This window comes from Branchiostoma floridae, chromosome 11 (assembly GCF_000003815.2).
Source record: "Branchiostoma floridae strain S238N-H82 chromosome 11, Bfl_VNyyK, whole genome shotgun sequence".
NCBI classification, from domain to species: Eukaryota; Metazoa; Chordata; class Leptocardii; order Amphioxiformes; family Branchiostomatidae; genus Branchiostoma; species Branchiostoma floridae.
This window is the reverse complement of record NC_049989.1, coordinates 5,816,081-5,838,496: the sequence shown is the minus strand read 5'-3', so window position 1 is coordinate 5,838,496 and position 22,416 is coordinate 5,816,081. Positions and strand designations below refer to the sequence as shown.

Sequence of the window (22,416 nt, the reverse complement as noted above, 5' to 3'; positions counted from 1 at the left end):
ATACTAAAAGTAACAAATAGAAGCTGGTAATTTACGGACAAATGTGTAGTTGAATTCTGTATTGTAATCTCTATAGAGGAATATTGTACCTATTTTGTATTGGAACAATCAGTAATCGCGATGCACCATGGGTACATTTTTTCACCAAACTTGAAAAATGGACAACTGGTCGACTGACAAGAGCACGGCATATTACCGCTCCAGAGATCCCATTAACAACTTCAGGATCAAGTGAGTCAGTTAGACAAAAGCACTAAGATACAAAGAGTCCTGTGATGTAGATTTGATAGGTTTAAAAGCTCGCACTATAGTCAAATTGATGGCTGCCTTTCCGTATGGCGTCCATAGTTACGGCTGCTCGGCAGAAGAATCACATATAATTCACACCTTGATTGAATTCTGAATAACGTTGCATGACAATGGGTATTGATAATGGCACATTGCTGGGATCAGGGAGAAAGTGTATGGGAACTGGGGCTGGGAGTACACTTCCCCAACATCTTTCTCAGTATGTCACATTGTACATGTAAGGGGGTGAAGTCTGCCATCATAATTTGTTGATTGCCCTCTGTTTCTCCCAGAGTGACCCTCCACCGCATCACCTCGGCCACCATCATCCCCCAGCACAATGTTGTTCAGCAGGAGGGGCGGAGTCATGTGGAGATGGGAGACATGGGCAGCAGGGCTTCCATGGGTCTGTATCCGGTCACGGATTAAGATTAAGATTGTCAAAGGAACATCCTGTCAATAGTGCAAAATGATTATTGACAGGAACGTCATGTCAGTAGTACCAAAAGTTTTGTATTGAAGGAACAATAGCTCAGCCTTAGGTATATCAACTTACCCCGGTAACTTTATTATGATGCCTCACTTCTTATGATTTACTTTGTGACTCCCACAGGACCACGCCCTGATGACAGAGAGGAGTTTACCTTTCAGTGGCAGCAGAAGCTGTTCAGTCAGGTATTGTCATACAAGAACTACCAGGTGTAAAACATCTGAACTCAAACAATGTGCATCATTACATGCACCTGTACCTGTAATACATGTATATAACCACCCCTGGTATAACCTTGCAAAAGATTGTAAGTAAATTTTGTACATACATTTTGGAAATTCCGCATTGCCACTACTACTACTAGTAGCTGTACAGCTTAGATGTAGATCATAACCCATCCTCCTAACGCCCGGTCCCCAACGGCATTACCTTATGGGGCCCTGCTATCCCATGCCCTATCAGTGGTTATTATGATTGTCACCACAAACAAGCTGTCAACCAATCAGAGAATAGGCCTTTCTTGGGCTTGTTGTTGTCGCAAGCTGTCTCGCAAAGGCCGCTGGGAAGCTATCAGCCAATCATGTTACATATTACATGGCTCCATCCTCCTACGCCCGATCCTCAACGGCTGACTGCCCATATAAGGGCAAGCTCATTAATATTTATAAGTAGGGCGCTCCCTAACAGGTCTGATTGCACAAGAAAGCAGAGGTAACACAAGTCATTTTGACACGACTGTGGTCCCTCTGCGTAGGAGAATGATCATAACCTTGATTCCATCAATACTAATTTCATGAAAAACAAAACATTAACTAGTGTGTATACTCTATAGCAAACGGCTACTTCTGCCCTAAACAATTCTTCTTGCACATGATGAGTCCATGTCTTTTTCAAGCATTTTCATGTCATTTCATCCCAGAGAGAAATGGATGTGTACAGCAATAAGAGCAACGTGCTGACGTACCTAGATGAGAAGTACAACCATGAGGTCACCTCACTAGAACAGAAGGGAGGTCGACCCAACAAGCGGATATTCTCCTACGTGGATCACGACAGGTTTACTAACCTGGAGGAGGTAAATATGAAAATTTTAATTCATTTTAATCTAAGAGATAGGTTGGCAATGGTTGTGTTAGAAGGGTTGAAGTTATTGCAAGACTGCTATGATCATTGCTATTGTGTTTTTTTGCTGTCATTCCTTGTTTAAATCTTAGGAGTTTTTCCTTGTTTACAAAAGCCACTTTTTGCCAGGTTCTTGCTGTACTTGTACTGGAACCAGAATTTCACCTGCAACTTGACCTTTGTATTCCCACCTACCAAATATCACACACACACACACACACACACACACACACACACACACACACACACACTCACACACACATTGGCACTGAAACATAACATTCTTGGCACAAGTCATTACATGTGTATCGCATACTAAGTTTTTGTATTAACTATTGAGGACATACATTCCTCAGAATTTGACAGTAAGGGTAAAAAAAATGTTTCTCTGTCTTAAGTATGACACCATGACAACATCACCCAATGAGGACCAGTCGTTTCTTGTGGAGCGGATGAGCCAGGTGCGCAGGCGCAGACATGCTGACAGGTGACACACAGCTGCCGTATACTTGTAGTCATACTTCTACAATACTACATCAAATATAAATGTTATAGTTTGCTACAGAGTAAAATGCAGATGGTAGAATGTATAGTGAAGCAACCAGCCCTGGTGCTTGACACTGTGAGAGGAAGTAGTTGTGGGGAAGATTTTGGTCAGTTTATAGTCTGGAAGGAGTTCCGTCGAGGTAATTTTGTTCAACTGGAGACTGTCAGGATGGGAAGGTTAAGTTAGGTTATGCATTATACTTTTAATTATGAGTTCTTGATGATTCATTGATATGTTCTGCTGTCATCTCCATGACGTTTTATTGTTAATGTTGTAGAGGAGGAAACATCCCAAGGAATAAGAACTTAGTGAACATGAAGCCGACTGAAGACTTCATACGTAACAACCACGTCATCAACACACCACAACAGACCATGTACATCATGGCTGATCTCAGTGCCAGGAACAGGTCAGTTCTATGCTATAAGACAGCAAACAATAGGTGTTAGAGATATGCTGGCATAAAAGATGAGTTAAACTTGGTAATAACCATGTCTGGAAAGTGTGTTGAAATCTTCAGTTACTGTAAATGCATTTAAGTTCGCGGGGATTTAGTTTCGCGGTAGCAGGAAAAACGGCTTTTCACAGTGGTTTTAATTTCGCGGTGAAGTGGTCACTGCGAAAACCGCGAACATTTACATCCACCGCGAACATTTCTGCATTTACAGTATTCTGGGACTTAGTCTGTATAACACAAACTCTGCTGTCCTGGCTGTAACTGGCTCCTACCTGCAATGTTGGGCAGGCTGTATACTTTAGTAGAAGCTTGATCAAATCAGGCTATTCTGGGACATAGATTTGTATTTGTATTTCTTCAATGAGAAATTATAAGAAAGCATTTTCTTCTTTAACAGAACCCCTGAGCTGTCAGATGAATACGTCCTCTGCACAATACAGGTATGTTTCTCTTCACAATGGAGGTACCGTATTTGGGAAGGCCACACCTCAAGCACATTGAAGAACCCGCTACACTTATAGAAAAGAGTAGGGATCCTTCCTGGTGTAGGATCAAACCTTGCAGTCTAGTCTCTGGGTTGACATGTTAAAAAGTGATAGTCACCTGTTAAGTCAATCCTTCCACTAATGTGGTAAAACTAAATAAACAACATTATTCCAATTCTGGCCAGAAGTGTTTTAGTATAGTCCTTTTTGTATAACAGATTTTAACATGATTTACTCTTCCATCATCATCATCCACAGGTGGATAACAATGGAGTCATCAGTATCAAACCAGACTTCAACCGCAGTCGAGGCCCCTACAGGCTGGAGACGGAGGGGGAGAGACGAGGTCAGAATAACAAAGCCAACAAAGCAAAAAGACCACATCGCACATATGATAGATAAGCAATAAAAAGGCATAAAAAAGAAGCAATAAAACCAGGGCATGCCAAATCAGGGCACATAGAAAATATAGGAAAATGTTTTTTTTTGGCACACTTTATCATTGCAGTAAAATTTGTCTCCAATTAAAACCATTGATCCATATCATTTCAAAATCATATGGAATTCATGCATTTTTAGAGCAAATGTAATAGAACAAAATTTTGTTGCACTTTAAAAAAAATTGAATGATTTTAACAAAATGCAGACAATCTAAAGCCCTTAATGTAGCATTTTCACATAAATTATGTTAATCGTGAATTAAAGATCTAGCAGGAAACTGCAGGATTGGCTTTTGCAGGAAACTGCTTTGGTTGTCAATTGCATAGGCCACAGGAGAGGATCTGCACAGGAAACTATTTTTTTTGTTGCATGAGATTCTTATCAAATCTAACACTAAAATGTCATGTCTATTGTCCCATTTGAATTAATGTTTACATACTTGTAGTGTCAAGATGATGTTGTCTGACTATCTCTTTCAGAAATCTATGAATACACACTGCAGCATGTGTCAAAGGCTATGAGCAGGTGAATAGACAACATATCTTTTTAACCTTTATGACATAGATATGTTTATTTAGAATACATAGCAAATTTACACAACTTAGCGCAGTAAGTAGCTTTGAATGTATTTGAAACATATATGTTAAGACTTCCTTTACAAATGCTGTTTTTTTCTCTGTTATTTACAGCCAAGAACAGGACAGAGAACATAAGATGTACAAAGAGGTGAGACTTCTTGTACTAACTTAATGATTATTGATTTTGGTTGTAAAACTGTAGTTTTGATTCAAATGTGAAATGTTAGTATTATTAGTGTTCCTCATCATATTGGATGTTACATTAATGAAAAATAGTCAACGAAATGAAAGTTTTAGAGAAGACTGATATTTTTCCTATTTTCTTATCGCACGACCAATGTTGTAATGCTCTTTTACAGCTGTATGCCAAACACATAGAGACTTTAGCAGCCAGTGTGGGTGAACAGTTTGAAATGGTTTGTATATCACTAATATGACCTGATTGTTGTCTTTCTGTATTTCAAGAGTAAAAAAATTGTTGTTTTTCTGTACTTTATGTAAGTTCACAATGTGATATTCCAATGTTTTCCATTGTTTCAGCCCCCTCCAGGCATCCTGAGGTTGAATCTGTATGGAGAAATAGGTAACTGTAACAGTCAATCTCTACAACTTAAAGCAAAATGGCTAAACCAGAAAGGATCAGGATGTGTGAAAATAGAATAAAATTCTTGGTTTTCATGGAAAAAGAGGACCTAAAGACATAATTCTAGGACAGGAAAACATATGCACAAAATGCCAACCTGAAGATAGTTGCTAATTTACTGGTGCTAATTCACACATACCCCCCCCCCCCCTGCATTCCTCACTGTTCTGCTCTTCCCCATAAGCTAATGTCTGCATTATTCTGCATCAGTCCTTTCTGAAACTGGAGCTTTTAAAGGCTGTCTGCCTTTCAACATGTCTTGTTGTTTGTTTTACAGTTTCTGCCAGGAATTTTGAGTATGACAACCTGCACATCAACTTCTTCCTCGAACTGCCAAGAAGTAAGTTTGAGTTGTAAACAAACCAGTTGTATGCACTTACCAATATAATGGATGCCACATCCAACCCATTGGTACACTTTTCCTTGGTGCTGAAAACACCATCCACACACTGGGAAAACACACCTGTCCTTGAACACCATCCACACAGCAAATTGTACCTGTCCTTGGTGTTGAACAACATCCACACACAGATTTGTCCTAGGTGCTGAACACCATCCATACACCAACCTGTCCCTGGTGCTAAACACAATCCCCACACAGACCTGTCCCTGATCCCAAACAACATCAACACACAAACTTGTCCTTGGTGCTGAACAACATCCACACACAGACCTGTCCTTGGTACTGAACACTATCCACAAAAAGGCAAACATACCAAACCCTGAACAAAATCCACAGAGACCTGTCCTTGGTGCTAGACACCATCTACAGCTGATTGTCCAGATACATGTTGATACATGTTTTCTGTTGCAATTAAGATAGTTTCCTGCCAATTGGGAAAACACACCTGTCCATCAACACCATCCACACAGCTAAATGTGCCTGTCCTTCGTGCTGAACAACATCTACACACAGATTTGTCCTTGGTGCTGAACACCATACATACACCAACCTGTCTCTGGTGATAAACACAATCCACACATGGACCTGTCCTTGGTGCTGAACACCATCCACAAACTGGCAAACATACCAGACCTTGAACAAAATCCACAGAGACCTGTCCTTGGTGCTGAACACCATCTACAACTGATTTTCCAGACACATGTTGATGCATGTTTTCTGTTGCAATGAAGATAATTTCCTGCCACTTTGTTTTCAATTCAGAACCTGATTTTAGCACTACATGTACATTGTATATGAGTCAAACATCTCACTTTTTCTTCAGACTGGACCGCAGACCATGGACAGCAGTTGTCAGGAGTCACCCACACTGTTGCCACTAAAGTGGAGGACAGGGTAGGACCAACCTGCCTGTGATGTCTATTTTTAATGATTTTTTAAATGTGCACTTGGCTTTGGAGAAACTCTGATTCTCTTTACAACAAAACATCGATTGGCTAACTAACCTTGAATTTATCTTTTTTCTCAGGATAATGTGGCCTACTTCTCCTACCCATTTGAGTATGAGGTTTTCTTCAGAAATGAAACAGAAGGTAGGTATATTGTGCTTAGATGTATATTAATTCTGCCAAATGAAAACCTTTCATATCAGTCACATTCTGTACATCAAAGACATACTTTTCTTGCCCCTGACACGATCTTTGGTGACTTCCAGATGACATGCCCCAGTGGCCGCTACTGTTCCTCCAAGTCCTGTCTGTGGACTCCTGGCAGAGGTACCGTACAGAGGGGTACGGGTACTGCAGTATTCCCTCAGCTCCAGGTATGTAAGGGTGTGGTGAGGAAAAGACTAGACAAACTAGACATTAGTCAGGACAATTTGGACCCATACCTTTTCCAAAATATAATTACTTGTGAATCACTGCTTCATCATTAGATCAAGGCCTACCCACATATCACCATTCAAAGTTGTCTACTTACCTTCTTTACCAATCAATTCAATCAACCAATCAATCATATAACTAAGACCAACAAACTCTTCTGAAAACATAACCTCCTTATTAGTGGTAAAAATTTCTTATTAGTGTTAAAAAATGTATGGCGTACCTTATTCTGCATTAGTTTTCTTTTTTCCATGTCAAAACAACAGTAGTATATTTGTATCTATAAAAGATTTACCTTTTTGACATGCATGTCATTGCTGCAAGGTGTTCACCATAAGACCATACACACCTGGAGACCAGTGGGTAACAGCCTGGTGGATCCCATGAGGAGATTTTTTGTCGGAGGATCACCGGAGTTGGAGGATCCGACATACACTGCGGTACCAACCACGTTCGACGGACAGAGACTCAGCAAGTTCGGCTTCCGTACAGAATCATCGGGCAGTATTCAGATCAAGCTGTACTGTGTACAGCAAAGCCAGTAAGTAGGGGCTGGGGTTTTGTATAAGAGTGTATTGTCAACTGAAGATGTTTTCATTTGATATAAACATGCTTTGAAACTATTCTTGGACTGCAAGGTAACATATTTTGGTTTAAGGGGTTAGTAATATTGAATCTTGGCCCTAAGTAAGACTTTTGGTTAGTAATTTTGACTTGACTTTAGTAATTCTGGTTACCTGGTAGTAATTTTGAATCTAGGCCATAGATTTTGAATCTAGGACATAGACTTGCTGCCTGTGTACTGTATGCTGATTACACCTTTTGTAGCCTGATTTGCAGTGCTATGGATAGTAACAGTTGTTATCCCTTTTCAGGGCATTTTTGGAGACCACAACAAAGAAGAGGAAAACAGCCACACTACTGGACAGACTGGGGTGGGTATTTTTGCACAAAGTGTTTCATGTAGAGGTTGTGCAGGAAATACTGATGTATGCTTGTGATTATGTCACTGTTTTTCTGGACACTTGTTGTATGCATTTTAATTTGTTTATTAAAAGCAGTACTATCATGTACCAGTGTAACATGCCAGACTGTACCTTTGATTAGAATATATCCATGTTGGATGTTGTAAGATGATGTACTGAATTCCATGTTGTATATTTGCAGTGGCATGAGTGCACAGAGTAACATCATGAATGTGTTGGGTAAGTGTCTGTACCTTGGACATCTGGATTCACTTTATTTTCTCAACACCGTTTTCCATGTGTTGTATCCCAATACAAAGTTTAAAGGAAAATGAAACAAGTCACATAAGCTTGGTAGTGCAGAAGTCAGCTCGCAATCACTGTTCATGTGGTGTCATGTGTGGCGTAACTGGTATAGTGTTGGGCTTGCAATCTAGAGGTCCCGAGTTCAATACTTGCCGTGCCCCTAACGTTGTACCCTTAGGAAAGGCACTAAACATGACCTTCCTCACTTCACCCATGTGTAAAAATGGGCAACTGATTTCCATTGGGGAGGTTCATGTAAAAGACTACCTTTACCTTCTGTCTGTACATTTGTATTTTTTATGTGGCACTGTTGAAATAAGTCTTGAGTTCAGTGCCACATTGCCCTTGTCTGTTCCATGCAAAAAAAAAAAAAAGAACACTGTCGTCATTGGTTCCTTTCTTTGTTTCAGATGCTTTCCAGAAGGCCAGGAAGAGGATGCAGAGTGCCAGAGAAAACTTAGCCAGCACCATGGGTGCAGCATAGCAGATGTACTGTCACTTTATTTCAACATGATGCCAAGTGTTTATGTCAGCCTTGTTCAATGTCTCATTGGAACAGTATATGTAAAACAACTGACTGAGGACTTCCTTGGAACATGGGAACATGAGGAGAGAAAAAATAACTGTAACTGTGTATTGTTCTTTGTAAATTACATTGAAGATATTTTTTGTAAATTCTATCAATCAATCAGCTTCACTGTCTATAACGTCATCTGCAAAACTGTAAGTGTAAAGAGTTTTGGTACCCCTGCTAGCTACATGTACATGTATGTATTTCATAATAGCTTATCGATTTTTTGAACCTCTGACATTTGTATAGTCTGTGTTGTGAATAAAATATTTTTATCTCATTCACGTATACGTATGGAAGTTTGAAACAGTGTCTGTATATTCAAATATTGTTTCCCATCACTTGGTTAAAGGCGCCCAGAGCAGTTTTCAGAGCATTCAAATAAAAAATATTCTGGATGAGACAATCGGTACTATATTGACATTAACTTCAACATACTAGCACATTTGTATCATTATTAGAAAGGTCGGTATGCAATGAGATAGTGTTATGTAACCTTACTGTGTGACTGTAAAAATGACTTGAAAATTGAAATCAAAAATCGCTCTGGGTGCCTTTAAAATTTCACCAAAGCTGGGATATTGTACTCTGCAAGCAATGGTTTGGACGTGTTTGGGAGAGTTTTTGTCTGGCTTTCTATTTTCTTCTCTGCTGACCAAACCGGAGCAGAACCTCTGCGCTAGTATACAACTGAGATACCATTTGAAGAAGAGGGGGGGAAATGAATACAGTGCTAGTCATAAAAGAACATTAGAGAGACAAGATCGACCAAACTAAAGCTTGAGCTCTCAATCCGTTTTTGATGGGTTCAGACAGCTGTAGTGAGGTTGTTAAAAGTGTTGTTGACTTCAAAGTGTGCTTGCGGACGCTGACCTGGGGGTGTAAAAGGGATTTATGCTCTCATGTACCTCATGCTTCCGTGGTTTTTGTATGTTTCATATCAGCAAATATATCAGATTAAATTGTATTTAACGAAATAACACTAAAGCTGTCGTGTCAACGCTCGAACCAAAGAAAGTTGTAACCCTTTATTTAGAAATTTGAGATAATATACTGTCTCACGAACGCCCATGGTCGTCCTCCAATTCACCTGTCATCGCTATGGTAACGCATTGATGGATTGCCTGGATCCACCTTTGACCTTGTCGCATCGGACTTGTTGTCCCTTTGCAACTTTTGCCGTCATTTTGCTGGGCCAAGGGTAGGTATGGTACACATGGTTACTGAACTCTAAGGCTTCGTTAGAAGATAGTAAGCTTCTACATAACGTTACTAGACTTGAAGTATTGAACTTTGCAGCAGATCTGGGTGCGTCAGATCGCCCCGTTAGGTCAAGGTTGTGTGGTTTCTCGCACGTAAGCATTGACTCTATTCATGGTAATCTCGGCCTAAATTCTGTCTTGCGTAATGTGAGCTTAGGTTTCAGGTTAGCCACGTTTCCTTTTATCGTCAGTTTTTAATAGAAAGTCACAAAGAGTCGCCTGCTGCAGCTCCAATATTCAACACTAGCTGTTGTGTTGGGACGTTCTCATAGGGCTCAGAGACTTGAACAGGACTGCTATAATTGAATGTGCAACTGAACTATTCAACTAACGTTAACGTTATAGTTCCAGCCAGCGAGTTCGCAATTTTGGGTGAACAGTTACGATTTTTCTGGCAACGGCGAAGGGCTCAAAAAGTGTCATCAAGAGCGTTCACTTTGCTTTTTGTAATTTTACAGAGGAACACGACTTTTCTCTGAGTAATATAAACAGTGATTAATCGTGATATAATCTATTGAAGTTAGTGCGAAGTTCTCGTGCAATATGTTCTGTAAACATTAGCATGTTGTAGACGGACCAGACCACCAGACGTAACATTAAAGTGATCGTAAAGTACTTAGGTTTTCCAAGTCCTTGGGTTTTCGTGACAACAGTTTTGTGCACATTTTTGTTTTGCTGTTTTTTTAGCTCCCATTGTTGATTATTACCTTTCCTTTAGCTCAATTTGAATTTAATCATTGATTCATATCTCTCGTTCTGTCTTCCTGAATCCCTTTTAGGTATTATTTCTGCAGCTGTATTTGAGCCCCTAGTCTGTAGACATGGCCATGAAAGAGATCTTTAAAACCTGTGAGGAGACTCCAGACCCAATACCTACAAAAGTAACAGGTGAGTTGTACATTGCACGTGATTTCAATGTGTCAACTAGGCCAGTGATCAAAGTGCATGTATTCTGGACCTGAAGTATCAAGCGAGGTATTTGATCAAACTACATGTTTTGTAAAGTCAAGGACGTCATATAAATAATGTCCTTGGTAAAGTAGAAGAAACTAGTAAAAGAAATGATAGGGTGCACATGAAAAAAATGTTGACTTTTTGTGAGCAGTAACTCTATTTCACCTTATCAACCAAAATTATTAATGATCATTTGCATAATTAATGAGGAAATTTAATAAACCCAATGTATTCCATGATAGAGCTTTTAAGAATGATAGAATGCTGATATAACATTCGATTATGCATAATTTGTGAAGAATCTGGAGATCGTTTGAAAACAATCTGGAGATCTATTTGCAAACAACTAATAATCTCCAGATTGTTTGAAACAATTTGGAGAATGTATGAAACAATCTGGAGACTTTTTAAAATAGCCTGGAGATTTTTTTTAAAAATCTTCAGATTTTTCAATTTTCAACGACAAGTGATACCCCCTGCTGGGGGGTCATTATGATCTGTATGGAAGCTTTTCACAAAGTATCAACTTTGTAAGAATTAGCTGTAAGAGGTTAGAAGTATTTGTCCAAAATACAATATTTGTCCAAAATTAATCTGTAGGCTGTTATATAATGTTCTTGCTCCTGACAGGCCAGATTCCCAAGTGGCTGTCTGGGTCTCTGCTTAGGAACAGTCCTGGCAAGTTTGAACAGGGGGATGAGAAGTACAGACACTGGTTCGATGGCATGGCTCTCATCCACAAGTTCCACATTCAGGTAAAGTGCGTGTAAAACACCACACTGGGGTCTATTTCCAGTGTACATTATATTGAGACAAGGACCTTTTATATGACACTCTGGATGCATTGTCTCAGCAGTTATCAATAGAAATCATACAGTGAATCTTGTAAAGTTACCAACTTTTTAAAACTTATTCCAACCTTTCTGGCACAGACAGAGACACTAATACAAGTAATAGACCTTGTAGATGAATACCGGGCAGTTCGCCCCACAAAATATTGAGCACCTAGAGACATTGGTGCTTAAATATGTATTTGACAAGGAGCTATAACTAAAGATATCTTTCCAGTTGTCACAGAACAGAAAATTGTTATTTCAATTCATCCTTTGTGAATTGTTAAACATATTTTAAATACGAGTTAAAGAAAAATCAGATTAATGATCCAAGTGCGTATGCTAAGTTGACACATTTAATAATATAAAGTTCTTCTTTGTCATCTCTCCGAGGATGAACTGAACTGAGCTGAACTGAACTCTTTGCAAGTGTTTGTAGATTTTGTATGAAACGATGTCATTTCACTCCCTGTAGAATGGAGATGTGAGTTACCAGAGTAAGTTCCTGCGCAGTGATGCATACGTACAGGGACTGGAGCAGAAGAGGATCGTCATGTCAGAGTTCGGCACCACCGCCTACCCTGATCCTTGCAAGAGCATCTTCTCCAGGTGAACAAGCTCTCCTCAGGACATCGAACTTGGAAATCGATTTTCTCTCACACATGAATGGTTGTTGAGATGAAAGGAATTAGAATGGTGATTTTATACAGAGAGCAATTATGGCTAAACTCAGTAAATTCAATCTATTCCAATCTGTTTCTCAGGATGATATTTAATTAGGAAATGGGAATTTGTGAGAATATTGCATGCATTCCTTTTTTATTTAATTTTAAGGAAAATTGCAGGTTCTGTCAGTTTCCTGTTTTGAGCACCTGCATTAGGCTATTATTGGAATAATTGGAATTAGATATTGCTGTTTCTAGTAGTGTTCCCAGTTATTCACCTCTGGTGACTTTTTCATCCCTGCAGGATGTTCTCCTATTTCACCCCTATGTCCCGACCAAGGACTGACAACGGGAACGTTCATTTGATGCAGGTTGGGGAGGAGTACTACGCACACACTGAACTCCCCTACATCCGCAAGGTGGACCCCAGAACCCTGGACTCTGGCAAATTGAAGGTAGCTTTTGACACTTTACCATGGGTATTTTTCTATTAAGAATATTTCCCACTCTGTGTATCAAGTTGTAATGGAAAACAAAAGTTGCCAATAGGTGCAGTGTGGAAACTTTCCCCACAATTAACTACTTGTTTCACATTGTGTAGAATTAACTACTTGCTTCACATTGCTTGTGTATAGTGCAACAATTTCCGGCTTATTCTTACTTTGAGTTATTGTTCGAAAATTTTATGGCAGTACCATATCTCTGAACTGCTCTTGTACCAAGTACACTCCAAATTAAAAAGATTTTGAGACTTGATTTCACCACAATTATATTTCTAGGTAGACTACCAGAAGTATGTGGCAGTGAACGGGGCCACCGCACATGCTCAAATTGACGTGGATGGAACTGTGTACAACATGGGAACGACCTACGGCAAGGACGGGGGGTACAGCCTCATCAAGATCCCTCTTCCTGATAAGGGTAGGGTAGGAGTTTCACAAACATTAGAACAGTTATGTTGATTTAAGTCAAGTTCACAGCCCTAATTCTGGACCACAAGTTCAAAATTTCAGATCATGCGTGGCACTGGAATGGGTGTCAGTAGATCATACAGCTGTAGTCGTTTATTTTTGGTGGAAAAGACTTAGACTTGTTCCTCAAAAGCAACACTGCTACAGGCTACTACAAACACTACAATAATTCCCTTTCTAAGGCCACACCAATTTAATTCCTTGGTTCACGGATTTGCTCGCTCCAATTTTTTGGAAAAAAAAATAAAAATAAAAATTACCATTCAGCAAATTTTCACCATTAATGAAACCATTCACCAACTTTCTGGTGTATCAAATTGGCCTTTATATCATAAGCTCCTTAAAATGTGGGTATTATTATTGCAGATATATTTTTCATTCATGAAGAATGGGACAAACATAAAAACTGACACTACTTTTGTAATTTTCAACAAACAGGTACTGTTACTGTACAGTAATAGTGGTTTTGTACTTTTTTCAAGCTGAAAACATTTTATTCTTTATATTTTGGATTAGCCCTTACCTTTACCCCAACCATTTTACAATTTTTGTTTTTATTTTTATTTCGCCCTTTCGCTCCATATTTTTTATGAAAAAATCCGTGAACCAAGAAATTAAATTGGTGTGACCTAAGCAGTTTCCTCAAGTATTGTAAGAGTCCATTGTCCACTACATCATTAATGATATCACACACATACACTCACTCATTATCCGGTTTATCGTCTGTCAATTGGTAATGCCTTGGGCACATTATACTGTACTACTTTCAACAAATGAAAGGGAAGAGTAATTAGTAAGCTGATGAAGATTCGTGATTTTTTTACCTCCACCCAGGTGAAGTGGAGAACCCCCTCCAGAAAGCCTCCATCATTGCCAAGATCCCCCAGAAGTATGGCGCCTTCCCAAACTACTTCCACAGTTTCGCCATGACGGAGAACTACTTTGTCTTCGTGGAGCAGCCCTTTTTCCTGAACGTGTTGAAGATCATGGCGGGTCCCCTGTTTGGCAAAGGAGTGGACTGGGCCTTCCAGTTTCACAAGGAGATCCCGGTGAGTCTAGCATCGGCTCATTCTCCTACGCAGAGACATCTAACAGTGCCAGCAAACTGCCTCTTGTCTGTACTCTGCTATCTCAACCGTCACTATTACTTCCTGACCGCCCTGCGCTATTTATGAGTCTACCCTCAGATATGCGAGATCCCTTTTGAAAACTGAAAGGCCTATTCTCTGATTGGCTGACAGCTGGTTTATTGGCAATGCCCACAGGAACTGATAGTGATGGTTGAGATAGCAGAGTACAGGCAAGAGGTGGTTTGCTGGCACCGTTGGGATGTCTCTGCATAGAAGAATGGAATCGGCTTTGCTACAGTTCTATTCCCATTGTTATCTTAAGTCTAGACACAGTCAGCAATAATTCTTATCCTTTCTTGAATCAAATGTTTGACTCATTTTTACATGATGCTTCCTCTCTTTCTCCTGGGTTTTCCAGACCCAGTTCCATGTTATAGAGAAGGCCACAGGGAAGGTCTGGACCACAAAGTACACAGCAGACGCCATGATGACATTCCACCACATCAACGCCTACGAAGACGACGGACACCTGGTCATGGACCTGTGTGCCTTTGCCAAGATGGACGCTGTCTTCCAGTTTTACCTGCACAACCTCCACACCTGGTCCAAAGAGGAGGCTGATAAGAAACTTGGGGACACCGATAACTACATCGCTAGATTTGTCCTCCCTCTGGATGTTTCTCAGGTAGATTTTGTGGATTACTGTTTTGAACAGGAACATTCCTATGTTCCAATACCCCTATGTGAGTGTTAGGGTTAGGGTTAGGGTTAGGGTTAGGGTTAGGGTTAGGGTTAGGGTTAGGGTTAGGGTTAGGGTTAGGGATAGGGTTAGGGATAGGGTTAGGGTTAGGGTTAGGGATAGGGATAGGGGTAGGGGTAGGGGTAGGGGTAGGGTTAGGGTTAGGGTTAGGGATAAGGTAACGTTAGGGTAAGGTTAGCGATAGGGATAGGGATAAGGTTAGAGTTGGAGTTAGGGTTAGGGGGTGTGAGAGTAGAGGGGTACTGTACAATGATCACATCATACCGGAAAGATACTTGAGTTTGAGAGATTCAACTAGCTCTAGAGGCAAATATACAAATAACTAATGAAGGATATGACAGAAAACGAAGTGCGCTGTAATAAGCAACATATGATACGTCACTAGTCACTGTCTCCGTAACCTTTGTTATTTGTAACCTACAGGACGGTCCTGATGATGAGAACCTAGTGAAACTGTCGGACACCCTGGCCTCGGCCATCAGGAAGCAGGACTCCATCTACTGTGTGCCAGAGATCCTCACTGACGGTAACAACAACATTAATGCCCATTGTTAGTTAAGGTGGTATCTCACTGCACTTGCATCAAGCTTGCATCACTGCTGGGTTCGTTCACTGCATCACTGTTTTGTTATTTTCTCCAATTTGTCATAATTTAGATATTGTGTAATACGTATAATTATGACTTAGAAGAAGACGACAAAATACACAAAAAGTAAATCTCTGAAATTCGTTGAGTATCTTTCGAACCCCGTAGTGACGCAAGCTTGATGCAAGTACCACCTTAAGCATTAAACATGCCTGTCCTTGGTGCTGAAATGGACAACTTTGCATTTTCAGTTGAAATAGGCATTACTGATCATGACAGAGTTTCCTTTGTGGGCAGTTAACATTCACATGTCTGTCCTTGGTGCTGAACAATACTCCATTGTATTTTCCATTGAAATCGGTCTTGTTGGAACTAATTCCCCATGTATTAGAAACACCTTGCAATGACTATTTATTACACTGTTTGTGGTATCTATTTTCAGGATGTAGAACTTTTTTTTTTCTCCCTCATTACATTTGGAGTATGTAGAGGATGTCATCCATAAAATTGCAGTGGCTTTACTAGTGTAGGTTGTCATGTTTACTTCTACACAATAGCTCAATAACTTGTGCTGTTCAACATGATACAATAACCTGTACAATAGATATTTATGTTTTCTGCTGCAGCCAACTTTGATCTTCCCAGGGTTAACGAGAAATACAATGGGAGAAAGTACCGTTACATCTACGCGGTAGACGTTTACCGTACGCCATTCAGAGTAAGTGGTTAACTACTCAACATTCACTTAATGACATTTCTTGACATACAACCAATACATACCACTTGGTATAAGTTTTGAAGAATAAGAAATTTGGGCCATGAAAACATAACACTTACACTGCACATTGGAGTATAAAACATTTTGAAAGGTTTGCTTGGGTAACTTCTAACTTACATGCCCCCCTCCCACCCACCTTTCCTAGCTGGTGAAGGTGGATGCCGAGACCAAAGAGAATAAGTACTGGACTGAGGAGAACTGTTATGCTGCAGAGCCTGTCTTTGTGGAGGCACCCAACCCAACCTCGGAGGATGATGGTATGTTTGCATAATGTTATGTTACATATCAATCAAGAGAATGTAGCAACATGCATGCAGTCAAAGTACTTGTAAGGTACAAAGTAATGTATCCCTAATCCAGGCATTAAGTTTTTGTTGTCAGTAGTCTATTACATGTACGTGTGTATGAAAAGATCTGAGGTAGGCTTTTACATAGAAGGCTTCAGAACTGCAGTTCCAGAGAACTCCCCTAGGTGGCAGGCCAGCACCTTAGGACACCCACAAGCCACCCAGGTCTGTCTGCTTGGTTTAGGGTTGGAGCAGGGTAACAGAGACTGCAGTCCCAGCAAAATCCTCCAGGGCACGCTTAGGAAACAGCTGGTGAGGAGGCCAAGGCTGCTAGATTGATGCAGGACACATGGGACATGCCATGGCTTGGATATTGACAATCGAGCAGGACCTTGAAGAGATGGGTTGCAGATATGGGAAAGGGCACAACACACAGCAATGGATAAAAATAAACGGTGAAAGGCAATACCCCACTTCAGTGCCAAGCATTGACATGCAGTGATGATGATGGTGATGATGACGTTATGATGATGATGATGATGATGACGATGGTGATTACGATGGTGATTATGACGATGGTGATTATGATAATGGCGACAATGACGATGATGATAGTGATGATGATGATAGGAAACGCTTGTCTGTCCTCTCAGGTGTGGTCCTGTCTGCTGTGGTGAGGGTGGGGAAGGGGAAGTCCACCTGTTTTCTGCTGGTCCTGGATGGGAAGACCTTCACCGAGCTGGGGCGGGCAGAGCTGTCCCAACCCAACAAAGTCCCCATGCAGACCCACGGCATCTATGTGGCCAACATGTAGGCCGGTAGCAGTCAACTCCAGTCTGTGCTACACAAACTCCAGCAGTTTAGAGCCATAAAATCAACCCTTGCCTGCATGAAATTGTGTTGCTAATGATGCAAAACTTTGGGGAACCATGAGGAGAAATGAGAACCAAGCCTAGGAATCTCTATTGTTGACACTCTCCGTGTTGCCTAACATCATAGCCAATATAAATATGGTGACAAAAAAAATACTTCAGTAGAGGGTAGGTTAAGAAACGAAATTAAATGAGCCAGAGTTGATGGTTTCCATAGTCTATGGATACTGTGAACGTTAAGGTATCAGCCTGTTTGTTTGAAGGGCAGTGGTAAATTGTAGGGACAGTGATTTGTTGCAACAGATGATGTTAAAAAAGAAGTATATGAAAACCTTGATAAGGAAATAACCTTATAGAGTAACTTTTAATACTTATAACTGTTAACGCTAGTTCACCTTTATCCGTAGGTATCCTATATCCGTTCTTTTTAAGAACAATGTATTTAGGTATATCAAGTCAACAGATGATGGTTTCAAACAGCAATATTTTGAAAATATTACAATTTGAAACCTACTGTCCATCAACTTTGATATCCCTGGATACCCTGTTTAGCAACACAACGGATATAGGTTACCCCGCGGATAAAGGTGAACTAACGTTACAAGTGATGAAACAGAATTATGATAAGATGTATGGTATCTTAAGATTATTGTCTTCCATCCTTTATTATTATTTCTAAGTCTCTTTTCTTAATTTAAAAAATAGTCTTATTGAATACCATTTGAACATTTTTAATGCAAAGTAATAAGTTATCAAGGCAAGATAACACATAATAGACAATTTTGCTTCTATTGTAAATTGCACTTTTAAAGATAAATTATCTTTTATAATTCTACTTTATCATACACTGTTGCAGTGTTTTTCAGAGGAAATTAGACTTTTGAACAGTTGAAGAATTTTTGGATATTTCTGCCATGACTGCCTAACTTTTGCCTAGAAAAAATGCTCTGTTTCAGTACCTGACTGACCCTAGCTTTGGGGGGGGGGACTACTGACAAGGCTTTTGAATTTTTTTATACGAGTAATGAAAATGTTGTAATATCGTTTTCCAACATAATATCCTCCTTTCTGTAGCAGTAGAAAATATCATATGCAGACCAATAAATAAATAAATAAAGACCCTACAAACCTATGTTGACACAGTCCCTATTATAATAATATACAGTACCTATCAACCCCAAATTTTCAAGACGTCATGACCGTATTGGAAAACACACCATTGATTTTCCCAGGTCTTATAAGAACATGTGAAGTTAGACTTTTTTGTGCAGTGATCCAGGTGTATACTATCCAGGGTTGGGATAGGTGTGCTGTCCGGCAACTGCCGTATGACCAGCCTCCATTCCACTGTAGGTATACACCCCCTAATCCCCTCCCCCCTACAGCTTCACAGGTCCACTTCCTCCAGACTGATGCTTATCTTCATGAGCATGATTTGGCAGCTGTACACATATTGGGCCCGTATCAGCCACATTAGTATGTTGTGTGTGCCAACATAATCAGGTATCGGAACAATATTAATATCCCTTTATGTGTGTCATTACTCCGACTCCTTTCCTAAGCCACGGGGATGAAATTCTCAACTGGTTTTCTTGTACATTTCTGGAAGAATCTGATGAAAAGAAACAGCTCCCCGGTTTCTTTAGTTTATAAGACAGCTTGTGATGTGTGCAGTTTTGTTGAAGATGTTCTTGACTGTTCTATTTGAGACTTGCTCGCATGTCGTTGTCGGTTGGAGACGGCTCCATGGAGCAAGAATGTGGTGCTCAGGACGCATGACACTAGCCCTGACCGGCTGTAGGCCACAGATCATGCGTGTCGTCTGTACATGTCCTACAACATTACTGACCTGGGACTGGCTTCACGTGGCTTTAGAGCACTTCTAGAACGGGTCTCCAGCACCTTTTGAAACGCCCTCCAACCCGTTTGTTGTGGTATTATGTGTCCAAAGAGGAAAACAGTTGCCTCGTGTTTCCCTGGTGCCCGGCATCAAATAACCTCTTCACTATGGTATAAGCAATACTTCACCATGTTACAACTTCTATTCTAGGTTGCTCTTTCTTTTCAAAACGACAGGAACTTGACATGTTTATGATGTGACCCGTTTCTAATTGTGTTGACAATATAGAACAGCACAATGGATTTGTTAACTGTGATGTCGTTGCTTGAGTGATGTATCCAAGATGATTTCTCCAAATATTTAGTTTTTGAATCTCAGTTATAACAATCACTATAACGACATCAACACACACTCTAAACATGTTTTGGGATTTCGCCCGATTCATTTTATTACATTCCTTTTATGAACAGCAACTAAAAAAGCGAAACCTTGACTCAAAGTTAACTCACAATCATGACGAAAGTTAAGCAAGGTTTGCATTTGACATTTTCGTCGGCGCCATTTTCTTAAGTTTCAAACACAAGTCCCGATTCAAGCGAAGCCAAACATAACTTAGGAATGTCAATTGTGCACGTGTCAGCATTGTTTCTTAAACGGGGCAGGCAAAATACCACTTAAGTTGTTAATCTTAGATCTTTCTTATTCTCTTAACCCAAAATTGCTTGCTTTGTTTTTCTGAAAGGAGTGGTATTGTTAGTTGTCAAGTTGGTGCACGTTTTCGTCTGAGCGTACGTTTGATTTGTGCGCCTTTCTTTACATATTTCACGTGCTGCCGTTATGAGGAAACGCATCAATTCTGAGATACACAATACATAAACGTCAAAAACATACCAGTAATAATTCATTCATTGAGAAACGTCTTTCTTTTTGAATATCAGATCTCCCAAAACAAGCTGAAGCTATACTTTTGATCGGAGATGACCACAGATATCGTGAATACGACCAACTTAGGCGATGTTGTCCATTGTTCATAATTATGAGTCCTCCACGCACCATTTAGCCGTGAGAGGGAGAGACGCGTGCGGTCCGAGTGGTGGAGTGGGCCCGAGTGGTCTTGTCACCGGTGTGCCGCGCGCTGCCGGGCTTTGAAGTCAACTCGTCCGAGCGTTCAAAACCTTCACCGTTACACAGCCTTTGTGTCCTCTCTAGACGCCCGTTATTCTAAACCCTGTGCGACAGGTGTGGTAGGAAGTGTGACGCTTGGGCACACCTGTAGAGGCAGGTGTAAAAATCAAGGTAAAGTTTGCCGATAGTTGAGATGGAATTGGAAATGCCTAATCCCTTAGTACTTCCGCTCCAGCTCTGGTGTGTGAACTATATTCTAGAGCGGATGGAACGGTATCCCGGGGTTATTTTTAGTTCAATGCAGCTTTGCTTGTCAACGGATATAATGACAAATTAGCGTAATTCCCAGTGCCATATGGCTAGATTAGGTGAACGTTGTGGTAGCAATAATGATCTTTCTGATAAACCGCAATGTCCAAGAAATCAAATTGAACTCTACGGCGGCAAATGTCTTGTCAATGCTCTTGCGTCATCGACTTTGTACATCCTCTTTTACAAGCAGAGGTTACGGTGGCGGGATGGTAGTGGTTGCGATTTTAACGCCACCTCTGCAAGAGAGAGACATTAAAAATCGCGACCACTACTAGCCCCCGCCGAAAGATAGTGAAGGCTAGCTATCCGAAACGTCTGGCCGTCCACAAAGTCTCATCATAGCCAGATGCTTCAGAAAATTCTATATCGTGATTTTGATGCTACTTCGCAAAAATTTCGATACGACTCGATTTCGTTAAGGCTAGCGGCGCTGATATTTCCCCGGGCAAAATGATGCTTGTAAACGACCGAAATATGGACAGAAACAACGCAAGACATATGATACATCTATTGAAGCGGTCAGAAACAGTAACATCTGGATGGAGCACATCTCGCTACCGGTACTTCGCGACTTGAACAGCCGTGTGGAGGACACCGGCCACATGTCCCCTCACCGGCCTGAGAGCGCCACTAGGCACCGCGTCGGGTTCTGGCACCTGTCGTCCGCAAGTCGAGATAGGAGCTTGCGCACTAGAAATTTGTAGGCTCCTTCGCAGACTTCGAGTGGGACTGGCTTTTATTTTTTGGGGGGTACTGGTTGGCTGGTTTCAAAGTCGGCTAGGGTTCTCTAACGCCGTGAAAGGGGGTTTGTTTAGAAACGTAGTTTGCAGTGGAAGGAGTTTCCCATTCTTCAAGGTGGGGCAAAACTCCTTCCACGGCAAACTACCTTTCTAGTTCTAGGCAAACTCCCTTCCACGGCAAACCCCCTTTCCGGCGTTGAAGAACCTTAGCCAACTTTGAAACTAGTCAACTAGTGCCACCCAGGCCCACCGCCCCATAAAATAGAAGCCAGTCCCGATCAAAGAAGGCTAAGGAATTTGAGCGGTTCGTTTTTTTATGCAAAGTTTCGCGAAGAGAGAAATTTCAAAGTTCTTGGTAAAGACCCTATCACAAACTTTGTACGACAGGTGTACGATAACAAATTCATTGGGACAGTCGTGAGAATGTTGTACAAAATTTGTTTACGTTGTGAGGGGGGAAGCTGTCGTATATCTGCGTCGAAGGTCGGTTCTCTCAAACGAAAAAAATGTAGGATCAATGGTAACGGTCGGGAGGGTGGAGGACCGTTCTCCTCGGCGGACTTCACACCCTTACCTACAGCACTTTGTGAATCTTCTAGTCCAATAGAAAAAAGAGTGGCACTTGGGGTGCATGACATGATGTGTATATTGGAAATTGTGGAAAGGTATTATTACTTCACTGC

The 22,416-nt window shown here is 40.7% G+C and overlaps 2 protein-coding genes across 4 annotated transcripts; both read left to right on the top strand.

Annotated features, from left to right (window-relative positions):
- The first annotated feature begins 68 nt into the window (after positions 1 to 68).
- Positions 69 to 8,958, top strand: LOC118425837 (Meckel syndrome type 1 protein homolog). Its single transcript, XM_035834946.1, has 20 exons — positions 69 to 231; positions 582 to 694; positions 902 to 963; positions 1,698 to 1,853; positions 2,299 to 2,387; positions 2,725 to 2,856; positions 3,302 to 3,344; positions 3,648 to 3,735; positions 4,310 to 4,355; positions 4,520 to 4,556; positions 4,768 to 4,824; positions 4,949 to 4,991; positions 5,329 to 5,391; positions 6,278 to 6,348; positions 6,482 to 6,545; positions 6,668 to 6,775; positions 7,161 to 7,377; positions 7,712 to 7,771; positions 8,004 to 8,041; positions 8,518 to 8,958. The coding sequence occupies exons 1-20, from the start codon at positions 158 to 160 to the stop codon at positions 8,589 to 8,591; spliced, it is 1,635 nt and encodes a 544-aa protein (XP_035690839.1). The 5' UTR covers positions 69 to 157; the 3' UTR covers positions 8,592 to 8,958.
- An 806-nt stretch (positions 8,959 to 9,764) lies between these two features.
- On the top strand, positions 9,765 to 18,844 carry LOC118425838 (beta,beta-carotene 15,15'-dioxygenase-like). 3 transcript variants are annotated; one of them, XM_035834947.1, is made up of 12 exons: positions 9,765 to 9,879; positions 10,720 to 10,828; positions 11,525 to 11,649; positions 12,203 to 12,336; positions 12,697 to 12,847; positions 13,172 to 13,313; positions 14,198 to 14,412; positions 14,852 to 15,118; positions 15,617 to 15,719; positions 16,406 to 16,497; positions 16,703 to 16,814; positions 17,498 to 18,844. In XM_035834947.1, exons 2-12 carry the CDS (start codon positions 10,762 to 10,764, stop codon positions 17,656 to 17,658), a joined length of 1,569 nt encoding a protein of 522 aa, XP_035690840.1. In that variant the 5' UTR covers positions 9,765 to 9,879; positions 10,720 to 10,761; the 3' UTR covers positions 17,659 to 18,844. The 3 variants fall into 3 exon arrangements, with proteins under 3 accessions (XP_035690840.1, XP_035690841.1, XP_035690842.1); XM_035834948.1 differs by having other exon boundaries at positions 9,797 to 9,879; positions 10,715 to 10,828; XM_035834949.1 differs by lacking the exon at positions 9,765 to 9,879 and adding an exon at positions 10,183 to 10,312.
- The last annotated feature ends 3,572 nt before the right edge of the window (positions 18,845 to 22,416 follow it).